Source organism: Monopterus albus, unplaced genomic scaffold, assembly GCF_001952655.1.
Source record: "Monopterus albus unplaced genomic scaffold, M_albus_1.0 scaffold141.1, whole genome shotgun sequence".
Classification (NCBI taxonomy): Eukaryota; Metazoa; Chordata; class Actinopteri; order Synbranchiformes; family Synbranchidae; genus Monopterus; species Monopterus albus.
Window position 1 is genome coordinate 985,299 of NW_018128021.1, and position 16,149 is coordinate 1,001,447.

General features: G+C 41.6%; 2 protein-coding genes across 4 annotated transcripts in view; one reads left to right on the plus strand and one right to left on the minus strand.

Moving 5' to 3' along the window:
• Positions 1 to 1,063: 1,063 nt before the first annotated feature.
• marcksb (myristoylated alanine-rich protein kinase C substrate b) lies at positions 1,064 to 2,854 on the minus strand. The gene is made up of 2 exons (XM_020614021.1): positions 2,529 to 2,854; positions 1,064 to 1,652 (listed from the first exon to the last, which is right to left on the minus strand). Exons 1-2 carry the CDS (start codon positions 2,622 to 2,624, stop codon positions 1,095 to 1,097), a joined length of 654 nt encoding a protein of 217 aa, XP_020469677.1. The 5' UTR covers positions 2,625 to 2,854; the 3' UTR covers positions 1,064 to 1,094.
• Positions 2,855 to 4,886: 2,032 nt separating this feature from the next.
• The window catches only part of fyna (FYN proto-oncogene, Src family tyrosine kinase a), a 15,964-nt gene continuing 4,701 nt past the window's right edge, over positions 4,887 to 16,149 (plus strand). The window contains exons 1-7 of one of the 3 annotated variants that reach the window (XM_020614041.1): positions 4,887 to 4,956; positions 11,616 to 11,874; positions 14,263 to 14,359; positions 14,776 to 14,874; positions 15,101 to 15,204; positions 15,307 to 15,456; positions 15,558 to 15,722. In XM_020614041.1, the coding sequence (XP_020469697.1) occupies positions 4,954 to 4,956; positions 11,616 to 11,874; positions 14,263 to 14,359; positions 14,776 to 14,874; positions 15,101 to 15,204; positions 15,307 to 15,456; positions 15,558 to 15,722 (877 nt within the window). In that variant the 5' untranslated portion in view covers positions 4,887 to 4,953. Of the gene's footprint in view, positions 4,957 to 5,881; positions 6,045 to 7,978; positions 8,244 to 11,615; positions 11,875 to 14,262; positions 14,360 to 14,775; positions 14,875 to 15,100; positions 15,205 to 15,306; positions 15,457 to 15,557; positions 15,723 to 16,149 lie in introns of those variants that run through there. The other 2 variants (XM_020614042.1, XM_020614040.1) reach the window with 2 other exon arrangements.

The window sequence follows — 16,149 nt, forward strand, 5'->3', positions numbered from 1 at the left end:
CACTCTCGCACTACATATTGGACGGCTAGAAGTACACCTTGGCTTTTTAGATGCTCGTTTTGTCAAGATTATAAAATTTGCATAATGTACATTATAAACCATGTCCTACAGACAAGTGCAAGTTCTTGCAACTTGGGTTTTATAACAGTTCTCTGCAGACTTCTTCACCTCTGTTTTTCATTAAGGCACCAAGTGGGGGTGCTAAAAAGCAAAGAACTCAGCCTGTATTTGATCAAAAGTAATTGGGGAGCAAGTTTTGCTGTTAATAAATGAGCTCATGGAAAAATTTCACACCATAGATGTTCTATTCCATATTGAACAAGGCAAAGCTGCATTATATGTTGCAAAAAGAGCAGCCAACCCCTGTGTTCTTTCTAATCTAGATTGAAGTGGTGTTGTAGTCATCACAGCTTAACGCTAAATTTGCTTAAAACATCTCCCAATTTTATTCAATCTTACAAATGGTGAGAAACAAAAACAAAAAGAAAACTTCATTTACAATGGGTAATCTGTTAAAAACGTCAGTCATTTAGGTACATTTCAGTCATAAAACCAGAAATATCAAAGTCTATACAACGTGCATTACTACAGAGTTTTGAAGTAGTGGAATCTAATGGAAAGTGATGAGCACCTATTGTTCTGACAGTTAACTAGAGCTAGAACAGTTGTATCCACAGAAGTGTTGAGCTTAAAGAGTTGTAAACAACTGTGCACTGCAAAGACAACATTTAAGACTTTCCCTTTAAATATCAGTGTCAAATCTTGCAGACACAGCTTTAGCTGCTACATCCAATTGCCCAGCACCAAATACTTTGATTAAATATGTCAAATTCAGCAACGTGTCAACACAGTCATGGTTTCATGTAGAAAAACATTCACATTTGCACTTTCACATTCACCCATGTCACAAATGCAAGCACCAGTGAGCAGTGAGGAAGCAGCACACCTCCTGTCCACCACTGCCATGGACATTGCAGTCATTATGGATGAGATGGTTGCAGAAGAGTAAACAAACACCAACAAAAAATAAACAAAAAAAATCCCTGGTTTTAGACAAGTCCTCGCATTCCTTCAACGGTGTCTTGTCCAGCAGGTCACTCAGCAGCGGCGGCGGTGGCCGTGGCCTCTGGGGTAGCTGCCATCTCGGGTTCAGTAGGTGAAGCTTCAGCTGGTTTCTCCTCTCCTCCTGCCTTGACCTCCTCAGCAGCCTTAGGCTCCTCATCTACAGCTTCCTTGGCTCCCTCCTCATCAGCCACAGCTGGTTTGGCTTCATCGGTAGCTGCCTCCTCCGATACCACCTTCTCTCCTTCAGCTGGTGCCGCACCTTCCTCTGCTGCCTCCTCGGACTCCTTCTTGGTCTTCTTGAAAGAGAAGCCGCCAAGCTTGAAGGACGGCTTCTTGAAGGAGAAGCGTTTTTTCTTCTGCTTGCCATCCTCACTGGTGGATGGAGCGCCTTCCTCTGGCTTGGCAGAACCCTCTCCATTAGTAGCTGTGGGCTCCTTCTCTCCTTCGGCCTCAGCACCCTCTGCTTTCTCGGCTTCTTCCTTTGGCACATCCTCAGTAGGAGTGCTGCCATTGGCCTGAGCATCACCTTTGTTGGCTTCCTCTCCAGTCGGAGAGGCATCCCCATTGGTCTTGGCATGGCCATTCTCCTGGAAGGAAACAATACATTTCATTATTGCACATCACTATCCTATTTAGAGGAAAGGAGTTAAAATCGCAGACTAATAGTAACCAACAGGAAAACAGCCCTGAAACTGCAACAACATCTGTTACTAGGAGAGTGACGACAGATCTGTGGCTTTCAGCTGTAGGCTAATTGTTAGACGGTAGTACCGCCGGCATCCAGCAGGGGGCGGTCAACGTGGCGTTAAAGGAACATAGGAATTTGGGGGGGGGTCCCCCCTTCTTTTGACGACCCCTTTAGTGCAATAGTGCGTATTATTATAGTGTTTCAGTATTTCTCTCATCCCATTCTGTCATTTATAATTTGTTGGTTTTGCGGGTTGAGCTTGTGTGCGCAAAAACGTGGCTCCTTTCTTGATCCCGGCAACAAAGGCGTGGTATCGTTTTTAAAATGGCCATGCCACAGGGAGAGCGGCCACAGACCCCCGGCTGCACACATTTAAACCAGGTGAATCAAAACAGCCGCAATGCTTAGAAAGCTACAGCCCAAGAACCGCCAGTATGTGCTTATTATAATTTAAAAAATGAATTAAATTCAACCACAAATTAACCAATTTGCAACCCGGTTTCCAACATATGCAAAAGATAAAATAAAAGACACGTATGAATTTAAAGAAAAAGTTGAAGAAGAGTCAAAGATTCCCTTTGAACTGCGGCATTGCAAAATGCATAAAACAAGCACTCGTTGGGGAAAATGGATACATGTGGCCACTTTCCCTGAATGCCGGTGAGCGTGGGGGTGCGCCACAGAGAACATGGAGGACGCCACTGACGCAACACATTGTTTAATTGTGATGAAATTTCACATAAGCAACTAAGATTTAACTGCAAACACAACTCACCTGTCCGTTTGTCTTTGCTGCAACAGCTGCTCCGTCTTCTGGTTTTTCCACTGCAGCTTCCTCTTTCCCAGCGGTTTTGGAGATTTGTGCTCCCATGTTTTTTTTTCCCCCTTTGGTCCAACAAAGGAACCCAACCGATCAAATGAATGAACAAAGACCGCAAGCTTCCTCCCAAAAATTGAAGCCAAACGCCGACACTCGCTTCTACAACCGAAGCTGAGGAGTCAGCCCGAAACCGAAGAGACACGTGAAAACTTGCAAAATGCGGCGAAGGCGCTAAATAAACACAAATTCCTTCGATTTTTTTTCTTTTTTTTTTTTTTTTTTTTTTTAAATACAAACTTTTGAGAAATTGGCCCAGCCACAAATGAGATGCGGGTTACAACGCCCAAGTCCACTGATGAATGGGCGCCGGGGCTGTGACGACAAACTCTCCACCAATGACAAGTCCGGAATCCAACGAGGGGGTGGGGACATGGGGGGGTGGAGGGGGACAATAGGAGAGGTACAACCACAAGGCCAACAACTTGTTTTATTATCCACTTTAGAGGTTAGTAAGGTGATTTTTTTTTCAGTCTTAAATGACGACAGAGATTTTTACTCAGCTTTAACATGTCCAGGGGGGGATTTCAGTGGGAAGCTCGCAGAAATAGTATTTTCATTAGAGAAATAATTGTCCTCCCTGTTCTGAGGTAAACAATATTAGATAACGTTCAGTTTATATTTTTTTATGTTTAAAAACATTTGTTCTCTGCACTAGCAAACATTTCATTTTTATTTCTAACTATATCTACAATAGTTGTTTGTAATTATATGTATATACAACAATATACCTTACAGCCCAAAACATAATTGTGTGTTACTTGTAAAACATAACTCATATTTAAACCTAGTTTAGAGTGACATGTATTTTTTTTTATATGCAATGCTGCAGCAATATCAGCCAGCGTTTCTTACAACCTTTAAAGTAATGTATACAAATACCAAAACAACACTATGTTTTGGACAGCTGAGCTGACAAAGCAGCTCTCAGCTGGCCCCATATTATATCATCACTCACCCTCCTGACATATGCCAGACTCAGTAAACAGACATCTCCTGCAAGTCTAAGCCCCATGCCTACAACTTCCCTCATCCCTCTTCTTGCATAATAGAGTCTTGTCTGCTTGTTGCAGCTGGAGCATCCCAGTGACCCAGATATAATGAGAGTTTACAGCCCTCTGCTGCTGCTGCTTGCTGCCTACTCCAGCAGCCTGCTGTACTCTCATTCCACCACCAGCCCACAAGCCTCCTCTCTCCTCCTTCTCTACATGACCCACATCTCCATGGTTACTAGTCCAAAATGGCTCCTCCAAGTAAGAGGGCTTTAACGATCATGACTCTTGATATTGGAGAAGTACTGAGAGTGGGTTCACAACTGAGCAGTGCAGACAGCAGTGTGAGGATTAGGGTGACTTCTTTCACCCACCCTCTACGGCTAACTAGGCCATACTCATTGTTGTGATATTCCGATTACATGCAAAGCTGTAATTATTATGTTGCAGCTGTCGTGAATATGTAAATTGGAGGATAAAGCCAGAAGGGAATTAAATGTTTTTAGAAAGCACCATGCATCACAGACATTTATATAGAAAGCTTTGGCGTGTCAGGAAGACACGTTTACTATGTCTGTACAGCATGTCTGTACTATGTCAGCATCCTAGGTCCCATGTGTGTGAGCAACTGAAATTGTTTAACTTTTGCAAGCATTTGCAATTAACCTAAAATCTTAAACATGCTGTTTTCACTAAACATCTCACTGTAAATCATGTAAAAAAATATCCCCTGTAATAGTCCAGAGAGAAAGCTATGAAAAAATTGGGGGTTTTGCATTTTTAGTTTATATTAAATACTTTTTAGCAACTTAACACACATATCCTTTACCAAATACCCGACATACCCTCTTTTACCAATTCACACATACATTTTTAATACATATTTCCTTTTATAAACAAACACAATGTCTGAAAATCCAGTATTAAATGAGCTTTCACATAGAAAGGAACATAAGACATGTTTTAACTGAAACATTTTCACACAAATTAAAATAGTTTACAGTGAGAAACTCGAGTGGCCTGTCCACTCTGGTCTTTGTAACGGCACCTTCAGGTGCTTTGTACTCTAGGAAACTGTGATGGACTATTTTCTGATATTTTATAGACAAATCAATCAGTGATTATTAGTCAGAGCCCTTGTTTGATATGCTACAAGCCACAGAGTGGCAGAATGGACTGATCATAAATAATACAGGGGATAGTTTGGTTCCTAAGGAGGAAGTCACCGAAGTCTATATTTCTTCCCATGTCCTCCTCCTTCCTGTATTTGAGTGACAGTGTTTCTTTGCATTTAAGTAGCTTCTTTTAGAAAAGACCAGTAAACAGGAGAAATGGTAAGTGAATTGAGATCAGAGGTCAGCATTGCGGTTCATAATTACGGTTCTGAGCAGGTTTAGATTGCTTTAAATCCTTTTAAAGTAAAATTTTCAATCCTGGCTGAAGACTGTTTATCCTAATTATTGCAACACATATCGCATTTTACACCCAAAATTGCCTTTCAGTGGTCGAATTTTGCTCACGTTTTACAGTTTCACTTGCTTGCAGTGATAGTTAACTACCTCAGTATTAAAAAGTTAAGCGAGTTTGTTGTTATTTGTGTGTCATAGAGGGTAAAGTGTGTATGCAGAGTTTAATTCCAAAACAAAACCTCAGCAGGTGATTTCACTTAGCAGTCTTTCAGGAAGCAAGGGAGCTTCACCTGCTGCTGAATGTCACTAAAACTAGTCCTACAATCGCAACTTTTCTTATTATTCAAGTTTAAAAAGCGAGAAAGCAAAGAGCTGCAATTTATTTGCACGAAAACAATTTGCCTAACATTGGTTTTCAGTCACCCCAAAGACGAAGAGGTGTCCCACTATGCATTGTAATTTCTGGTTGGTGGAAAACAGCTGTCAATCAAACCTCTTGGTCGGTGTGGATCCGCATCAGCCGTGCGCTGACACGCAACAGCTGCGTCCAATCACAGTGAAACCCGGAAATAAAGCGAAGTCTGGCAGTCAAAATAAAACCACTCAAGTCCCTATTTTTAAATTATGCACTGGTAGTGGTTATCAGAATCTTACTAATGCTGTTTTAGTGGGATTACTATTTTAAACAAACGTTAAAAGGGTAAATAAATTATGGCTCAACAAAAATACCCATAATCCTTGATTTTACTCGTTTAAACTTCATAAAAACAGTTGAAAACACGGGCTTTTATTTTGAAACAATCCGCAGGAAGTGCGCATTGTTGTTATTGTGAGCTTGACACTAGTCGCCATCGTCATCATCTATACGCACGGCGGCGACAGGAGCCCCTGTGTCGGCAGGGACGGGTCTCCCACCGCTGTTCTCTTTCAGTGCGGAGGAAAAACACTGACAGTAGAAACACGTCAGCGAAAGTCCCTCTGATAACTCCGATGGATTAATCTGATTCGATGCGGTAAGCACGCTTTTTTTTCTCCACTGTGTTGATTCACAATTGGTGCACCCGCCTTGTCCCCTGTTTTGCGCTGTGGACCGCGAGATGAATTCGTCTCGGGGGAGAAGAGAAAGAAAAAAAACACGTTGTGGGTGTCTGCGTTCAGGGCAGTCCGCACTTCATTCTGCGGATGTAGGTGCGTCTCTTTGGATATCTCTGCCCTCAAAGGGGGGAAAAGCAGATAGAGTGGTAAAGGTCTCGTAATCGTGGATGATGTTTTGCAGTGCTGTGATTCTGGAGAGGGGGCTCTTGTTGCAGCAGCAGGATGGATACGCTGCAGAACTGAGCTGACCACAGAGACACACACACACACACAAACACACACAATAAACGCCACAACGGCCTACAGACAGTCTCCTATTGATTTTACCCAAAATAATTGTCAAATGCTTTGAGCTAACTGCATTGCCAAGCTGTTAAAAATCCAATTAAAGCTGCCCTAATCTGGTTATCTGATGTGTCTGGAGGTGCAGCCATCCATCTTGTAGGCAAAACACAGGGGATGATATACTGTGTGTGGAGGGGAGCTAAATCCTCAGCCATGTGCAATAAGTTAGGCAGTAGTTGTGTGTTGCTTTGTAAATATGCACTCAGCACCTCGAAGCTCTGAGTATTCAGCCTGTCTGTGAATGACTGCACAATTGCTGTGCATGATATGTATTAAATTAGAGTCTGATAATATGGTTCATGGACCATGTGCATTTACCCTCAGGTGCACCTTGTCCATACACTTGAGCATACCTATCAGGTATCCTGGATCAGAAGCTGCCTTGTGTGCTCAGGATTCCCATGAGGTTCAAATATGTCAACACTAAGTCACAATGTTTGGTTGTGTAAAGGTTCATTGGTTTTATTGGTTAAAGCAAAATGTGTTAATCTACTGTAAGAGTTGTTTTGTTCTGTGTCAGCCAGCAAATACCACACAGCTAGGACTGCAACTATGATTTTAATTCAGAGATGCAACAATTAGTTGATTAATTTTCAAGTTGATCAACAGAAGATTAATCAGCGACTGTTTTGACACTTGTTTAAGTTGTCTTTAAAGCAAAAATACCAAATATTTGGCTCCAGCTTCTTAAATGGGACAATTTGCTGCATAACATTACTGTAAGCTGAGTATCTTTGGGTTTTGGACTCATGGTCTGACAAAAAAACACATCAGAGGAAATCAATTTGGGCTTTGGGAAATTGTGACAGCATTGTTTTTTTTATTGTTTAGTAGACTGAATGATGATTTGAGAAAATCATCTGCAGATAAATCAGTAATTATTTGTTGCAGCCCTAATTTATTTATACAATTAACTGGAGAATAGTTTTAAAATGTTAGAAAATAATAATAATAAAAATGTCCATCCCAGTTTCCCAGAGTCTTAAATAACTTATCCAGTTGTCTTGTTCAGTGTGACCAACAGTCCAAAATACTAAGTTTGTATTGGTATAAAACAATACCAATACAATACTTACATTGGAGAAACTAACACTTGCAATTTTGCTTGAAACTACTTAACTGAATCCCAATTAATTTAAGTGCTGTGGTTGCTTGTGCCCCAGTCTGTACTTTCCATCAGCTCTAGTGTTGTTCAGTTCTATCCAGGAATCTTCCACCGTGCATAGACTCACCGCATCATTATTTCCAGTAGATTCTTACACTGACCATTGCCCTCTACTGGAACGGGATTTGGAAAGAATCGTTCAACCCATATATGTCAAACTCAGGCCCGCGGGCCAAGTCTGTCCCACGGTGTAAGTATATTTGGCCCGCGAGATCATTTAAAATGTTTATTAGAGCTGGCCCACCAGTATATGTCACATGCACCGCTAATACTGCAAATCCCAGAATGCTTTGCTAGTGCGTTGGCGCGTCAATCAAGACCCACCAGCACCTTTTGTTGACATTCATTAACAACCTGATGCTACCAGTCACCGCGGGCAAATTTAATCCACCCCTCCCAAAAATGGCCAAACGAAAGACGGAAAACAGGAGCTTTCAAAACAAGTGAGAGGAAGATTTATCTGTTCATTAATGTAAAGGACAGACTTGTTTGTCTTGTGTGCGGAGCCAAAGTGGCTGTAACGAAAGAATATAACATAAGAAGACACTATGAAACGAAACACCAAGACAAGTACAAGGAGCCGGACATGAAGCAGAAGCTCCAGAAGGTAGAGGAGATGAAAAGAAGTCTGGTTTCACGGCAGAAAATGTTCACAAAAGCAAAATCACAAAGTGATGCTGCTGTAAAGGCTAGTTTTATTGTGGTAGCAGAGATAGCTAAAGTAGCCCGGCCCTTTAATGAGGGACATGTTTTTTTATTTGACATTTGATTTCTCATGTGTTTAGAATATTAAGCTTTGCTTGTTCCAAATTCAGTGTTTAAGCAACTTAAGTTTGTTTCCATATGAAAAAGTTTATCATTTCCCTGGAGAGAAGGGAAAACATGCTCAATTTTATTCAATATTTCAATAAATATAGAGTTTGGCCTGCAACTTTGTCCCAGTTTTAAATTTTGGCCCACTGTGTATTTGAGTTTGACACCCCTGGTTTAAACCCCCCAGCACAGACTGAAGGGCACACGGACTGAGAATATGTTCCTGGTTCTAGAAACAAAAAGTTGATTAAGGTTTAAATAAATTAAAAAAAAAAAAAAAAAAAAAGCTCATCTGTGAAACACAGATTCTCTTTGACTGAATGGGTGTTTACACTGGACTCAGTGATTTAGCAACATGACTCAACAATTGTGAACACTGACACCAGAACACAGTCAGGCTTAAACCTACGTGCGCATACTGCATGAAGCTCAGCTGTGGATTTTATAACCAGCTCTATTCATCCAGTCCTCGAAGAATGCTGTGAGAGCTTTAACACTGCAGTGCACTGTGCAGATATTCTTGTCGCGGAGTGAGAAGTGGCCATTGTCTTGTTTTAGATACACTGAATGAACTCAGTTGTCCAACACAAGCAAATATTGTAACTATTCAGAGAGTGGCAGCCTCAAGGAGGACATTGTAAGAGCCGTACTAAACCCAGTAAACAGCAGCGAGTTGAATATGCATTGAAATGGCACATGACTGAAAATGATCCTGTTTGCATCATGTCTTTGATTATGTGCAGCGAGTTGTATTTTGTAGTAGAATGAGGTCATTGTTAAGTGTCAGTTCAGCGGGAGGCACGTGGGAGGTTGGACCTTGCATTGTGGCATGTCGGCGATTTGACTGTAAAGGGCCACACATTTCAAATTAAACAGGCCTGTCTTGTCTTGAGCTGCAAAGTGATCATAGTCTGGAGCGATTTGTAAGTTCACTGGGGTTAAATAATGAATTTCTGTATGTAATGTCCAGCTGAGCACAGTCTAGCAACCTATTCACCAAATTTCAAAGGATCTTTCTTTCTTTCTAAGCTTGATTTTTGGACCACTGCGTATACAGCTTCCACTGTAGTTTTCTAAGATAAAATGTTAAGTTAATGTTACAGCATCAAACTGCACATATGTTTGTTTCCCAGGTCTGACTAACTGTCTCCAATTTAATCTCAGTTAGACAGGGAAACCCTCACATGTCTGTCCTTTTTAATTTAGTATATTGATCCTGCAGCTTCTCTCTGAATGACCAAGTATCTTGTTACGGCTACAGCGCTCAGTGTGTGTTGTAGACGATTAACACTTGTGCTCACACAGCATCAAAATAAAGGCTTTCATTTCTGTAAATTAATTTCCAGTTGTAGCACTAATCCTGTTCTGTTACTTTGTGTTTCGATAATACCGGCATCTTCTGTTCATTCTCCTGATGTGAAGGGCTCTCACAGCAGTGTTGACAAACGGTATTCAACGACAGATTTTGGGCAGATATCAAAGTCACACTTCAGACTGCATCTAGAGCCAGTCAGGAAGTCTTTTAATATGATCGCTGTGTTTGTCTGTGAAAGTCAAGCCCTCCCACTATTTCCCCTCATCCCTGCCTTGTGCTGTTAAGTGTTACAACACCGTATGTAGCTGTCCTCATTAGACCTTCCCCATCATGCCGGTGCAGTCCTCTTGGAGGCAGTCTGTTCATTTAGGTCTGAAAATAGCGTGATGAGCTTTCTTGCAGGCTGAGGTGGTCATGCGATACCCAGTTTTGCCTCAGGTCAGGGACATAGCAGACTATATCCTGTGTGTCTGAAATGCGGAGAAGACACCCACCTAAAATCCTGATGTTGCAGGGCGTTGCCTTTTGCATTTTGACGTCATCATAGTGCCGATTCAAGCACGTGATCGAATAGCAGAGAATAGTTGTCTCTTGTATCTTAAAGCCAGTGATGAATGTTTGAAAAACTGCTATATATTCAGTTACAACACAGAATGCATACATGGATTATTAATATGCAGATGTTTACTGAGAGTACTGCTCTGTGCCAGAAGAAATACAAAACACACACACACACACACACACACACAATACCACAAGCGGAACATATGTATATAAACAATACAAGATGACCTAGATTCAGTGCAACAGAAGGGTTACAGATACTGTACAATCAAGTCCCTGGCAGGCAGACTTTCATAATCCCCACAGGCAGCACAACAACACAAGATCTCCCCCCAGGAGTACAGGCAGTGCTGTTTCAGAAAATCCACCAGAATCTCCTGTTTACTTTTTTTTTTTTTTATCTGTCAGTTTAATTAATGTTTCCATGCTTGTGTAATTCTCCAAAGCCTTTTTTTTATTAGATTATCAGTCTTTTTGTTACATTAAAAATGACCTGACAGAGTGAATCAGCTGTACAGTTGTGGATCTAACTGAGTCTTTTAAGATTTAGGCACAGTGCATTAGTTTTCCTGCGTCATTTGCCCCTAGTGTCACCTTTCTCTACTCCTAGCAGCTGTAAACAAGTTTCCAATCAGCTGTCTCCAAGGTCAGCTGACCGCTAATACTGATGAAAGACAATGGGGCTGTCAGAGGTGTCTTCCTAGCCGTCCAGCTTCCTGAGCTTCCCAGGCTCATGAACTGAAATGTGCATTAGTTTAACTGAGCAGATTTCACTCATTCCAGAGGCTGGTTTAACTTTGCTGTAGTGACACCAAATATCCAGTCAGTGTGGATCCAAAGTGCAGTTTGCTGTTAAGGGTCTTACCCTCTCTGCTTGTAGATTCATTGGCTGGGTGTAAATTCTACTTCCAAGTGTTGTTGCGCAAGAAAATGGAAAAGCAAATGGAATAGAAGTGCTGTTAAATTCTTTTAATGAAAGTTAAGATGGATATTCTCAGTTGAAAGCATCTCGCATCTTCAGTGTGCACGCTGTATTTACAGCAGTGATCACATTAGCCGTTCACTGCAGCTCTGGCACATTATGTCCCTCTGTTTAATTAGTAATGGAGCTTAAAGTATCGTGTTTAATTTCCATTTAATTGAAAGATTTTTCAGAAGGCTGCCTGTGAATCTCAGAAGAGGCTCTGAAATAATGGAACATTGAATCACGATTTCCCCATGGAGATGGCATTTGAGCTATTTTTCTATCTAGATACTAATTCCATCTTTTTTTCTCTTTCCACTCAGAGAGAGGAGAGAATGGGCTGTGTCCAATGTAAGGATAAAGAAGCAGCAAAACTCACTGATGACCGGGAGACCAGCCTCTCACACAACTCGGGGTATCGCTATGGGTCCGACCCCACCCCACAGCACTACCCCAGCTTCGGCGTCGCCACCATCCCCAACTACAACAACTTCCATAGTGCTGCCACTCAGGGGGTGACTGTGTTTGGAGGCGTCCACACGTCCTCGCAGCCCGGGACACTTCGGACCCGAGGAGGAACAGGTGAGGCTGAAGAAATTCTTCTAAATGAGCATGTGGAGGATGTTAGCTGTCTGTGAATGCATGTATGATGTGCACAGCAGCTGTTTAGTATGTAGCGGTAGGTTCTGGCTTTTCCAGGCTTTTTTTTAAAGGCAGTGTTTTGTTTTGAGAATAATATTTAGTATTTAACATCTTTGAAGACAGTTTTGTCATGCTAAACACCTAACATGATGAAAAATCCTCTAACATTGTGAACTATAATGAAAAATGTAGCTATTTTAATTTGACATATTGAGAAATATGCTTCGAGATGAGGAGTTTGGTAGAACTATTCAATGTACAGCACATAAACATCTAGCCTGGTTCTGTGTGGAAGTAACAGCATCCATCAGTTTACACATCTAAAGTGCACAAATCAACATTTTATATCTCTTTTGTTTCATCTGTACAAAAAATATAAAAACAAAAATTTACAATTTATGTTCTGGACTGCTTCTTGGCTAGAAGCAGTTACTTCCTGAAGTCGTGTCATCAGCTGAGGTGACTGGGCAAACTGCACAGATGTCAGAAAGTTACGGCACTTGGCCAAGAAGTACCTTTTGTATAGAGGAAGGTTTGCTGTTTACCCATTTCCTGTCTTTTGCTAAGCTAATAAACTCCTTATTTGCCAGACAGGCACGAGACAGTAGAGATCTTCTCACCTAATTCTCATTAAGAAAGCAAATAAGTGCACTTCTAAAATGTCAAGCTGTTCCTTATGACACGGTGACATTGTGACTGTAAAATATGTTGCTGCTGTTAAATTGAATGGAGGCAAATCGAATTACGAAACAGAGCAATTAAGAGAAAACAAGTTTAATTTGTAAACCTCTGAATGTCTCTGAAGACCAGTCACTGTCTGGCTATAATCTCACTTGAATAGGAATATGTAAACTGTTTCTCTCACTTCAAATTTTCAAGTTTCTGAGATGTCACATGATCCAAAATTAGTTCCATTAAAGCTGGAATAGTTTTTTCCTTGTGTATACTGAAGTTTTCTGCGTGCTGATGCCGTGCTGCAATGATAAATTCATCCGTCTGCAGAAGATGAATGTCCACTGGCTGCAAGTTAATGGAAAACAGAGTGACCTAAATTATTGCCGCTGCTCTGCGAGGCACATCTGACGACCAGAAATATCAGCCTTTGTGCTGAACAGTGCAAAAGTGCTTCCAGGGTGAAGAATTGAGCTTTAGGATTTGAAACATGTATGTGATCAGCACTACTTTGATGTCAGCTACATCGGGCCTTTTTTCTGATCCCAGCACCGAGTCGGCACCACCAGCTTGTATAAATAAGAAATTACTCCAGGAGGACAGCGCAAAGCAAGATGCATGTCTGTGTTTGGAAAAGAGGGAGAAGGCTTAAGTAGAGTGGAAACCTCACCTGACATCATGATGGTTCCCTCTGAGACTGTGTGCAGATTTGGTGCTGTGTCTTTCAGAGGGCATTGCATCGACAAGGAACTAATTAGTAAGCAATAATAATGAAATGGAAATAAATAATAATGACAAGGCTCATCGAGAGACACGGGGACTCGAGGGCCATTCCACATCACATCGGATAAATGTCACTGACCTGTTTGTTCTAGACTTTGGCAGCGTAAACCGTTTGCTCATCATTCCTGGAGGATAGTTTGTCTGATAGAGGTTAAGGTCAAACTTTGGTGCAAAACAGAGACTTTTTGTTTTTTTTTTTACAAGTTAAACCTGCAGTAACTTTTTAAAAATTATAATTATTATTTTTGATCCCTTTGGGACAGCACAACAAGCTATAAACAAAATGCTGACATGACAGCAAAGAAATGGTGAATGTGACAAACATGAGCATAATATTCACTCTCCTTTTAGCTCTGTTTGGGTCTCCACCAACTACTAAGTGAAATGTCTCTCTGTAATGACTGCGGCCTTTTTAGACAGAGATCCTAGTATATTGCCAATAAGTAAAATCTGTTTCGTTATGATGCTCTGCTTATTTGCGTTAAATCAGACAAAGCCATCAAGATTTGCCTCTGCTAGTGAGTGTTTAGAAAGATTATGCGATGTCTGGTTGAGTGAGTGTGAATTAATTTGAAAATGAGTCCGATATAATCCAGAATATTTTTAATATTTAAAGTGTATCTAAAAGCACATACTGTACACAGGTTTCCTATCATAAATTGTGATTACTTGAAGTTTTTAAAATAAAGCAGCAGATGGGATGTAAGATACAGTAAATAGCAGTAATTCTTATCACCATTACATAACAAGCAGTCGTCGTGTCAGACAGATGAACGAACCCAACAAGAAAACCACAATGAAAAACATATCTCACCCATGTAACTCGCCTCTGCCGACTCCGTCCGCCACACGTCACCTTTTGCTTTCTTGCAGGGGTGACTCTTTTTGTGGCCCTTTATGACTATGAGGCCAGGACTGAAGATGACCTCAGCTTCAGAAAGGGGGAGAGGTTCCAGATCCTCAACAGCACGTAAGTGTGAAAATATCTGCATGACATCATAAAGGGTGGCGGTCATGTTCTCCCCCCTCTGTGTTTTGTTTGTCGTGAATGTCTCAGTGATGCATTTGTTTGTTCACAAGCACAGACAGAGACGCGACCTTGCGTTTGTGGGCTGTGTTGGATTTGTCATGTTTTAATGATTGTTTGCATTTTAGTGTTTTGTGAAGTGTATTATGACTTTCTTAAAACTGCGAAGTAGTGACAGGATGGCTTTTGTGGTTTGCTATGTGTGGTCTCTACTGAGGTCTCAGACACGTTCGGCCGCTACATTTGATTTGTGCCTGTCCGCATATTGTGTAAATGTCTTCCTCTCTCTCTCTCTCTCTCTCTCTCTCTCTGGCTTTGCTCTCCCTCTACAGCTCTTTTTTTCTCCCTCCTCTCCTCAGTGAGGGGGACTGGTGGGAGGCTCGTTCTCTCACTACAGGTGGAACCGGTTACATTCCCAGCAATTACGTAGCTCCAGTGGACTCGATCCAAGCTGAGGAGTGAGTAAAACTGTTTACATGCGCACCCACACACTCATAGGCTGCCTCTGCCTCCAAAGCACGGAACATCAGCAGGGAACATATCCTAAATTTGTGAGGGCTCATCACGCTGCCTTTTAAGTTTGGCACAGTGGAACACATAGTAAGAATAAAAGTCAAAATATTTAAAGAACGTTCAAGCCAAACATTCAGCTCCATAGTTTGATCCCTTCTTCTTTCTGTGCAGCTGGTATTTTGGTAAATTAGGCCGAAAGGATGCAGAAAGGCAACTGCTCTCCAACGGCAATGCCAGAGGCACTTTCCTCATCCGTGAGAGTGAAACAACCAAAGGTACTCTGATCTAATGTACTGGCATGTTTTACACACACCCCATATATACCGGTGTATATATATCCTGCAGCCTGTTGTATCATTGTGCTGTGTCTGTGTCAGGGGCGTACTCCCTCTCCATCCAAGACTGGGATGACATCAAGGGAGATCATGTCAAACACTATAAGATTCGCAAACTAGACAGCGGAGGCTACTACATCACCACCAGAGCCCAGTTTCAAACGCTGCAGCAGCTCGTACAGCACTACTCTGGTGAGACTCGGGGAAATGTATAAAAACAGCTTGACACGATCGTGTTCAAAGTGTGTTTCCATACTTCTCTGATATGGTTTCAAACTGCTTGGTCAATCCAGCCAGGGCTGCGGGGCTCTGCTGCCGCCTGATCGTGCCATGCCACAAAGGCATGCCCCGTCTGACCGACCTGTCCGTCAAAACCAAAGACGTGTGGGAGATCCCGCGGGAGTCGCTGCAGCTCATCAAACGTCTAGGCAACGGCCAGTTTGGAGAGGTTTGGATGGGTGTGTATTTTTCCGGCCACTGTGAGTGGTGTTGCAAAACATATTGTATGTGTTGGATCATTCAGAACTAACACCCAGAGCCGATATTACTCACAGGGAGAAGTAGAGTTTTGCTTTCAGTTGTTTAAGACTAAGAATGCTGGGACTGTGGTCAGCTTTCGTAGTTCAGAAATCTTGATCCGTTCAAAATGAACATAAGTATCATACATTTTGAACTTGGCATGATTTCTGGATTGAGGATTTGAAAGGGCCTTTAGAATAGTTACACCTTGGTATTTGTTGTGTCACATTAGATTGAGATGTTGACGGTACCACAAGTATGGAGTAAGCCAAATCTTTTCTTTTTTTTTGAAATTGGAAATAGCTCTCTAATCTAGCTGTAGCTGGAGTTCTGCAGCATTTTACTCCACATTAAATGCATTCTTCT

Excerpts from the sequence above, each read along its gene's own strand:
- marcksb (XM_020614021.1), bottom strand. The coding sequence starts at position 2,624 with ATGGGAGCACAAATCTCCAAAACCGCTGGGAAAGAGGAAGCTGCAGTG. Across the intron at positions 1,653-2,528 it reads CAGCAAAGACAAACGGACAG|GAGAATGGCCATGCCAAGAC; the intron begins GTGAGTTGTGTT and ends GTTTCCTTCCAG.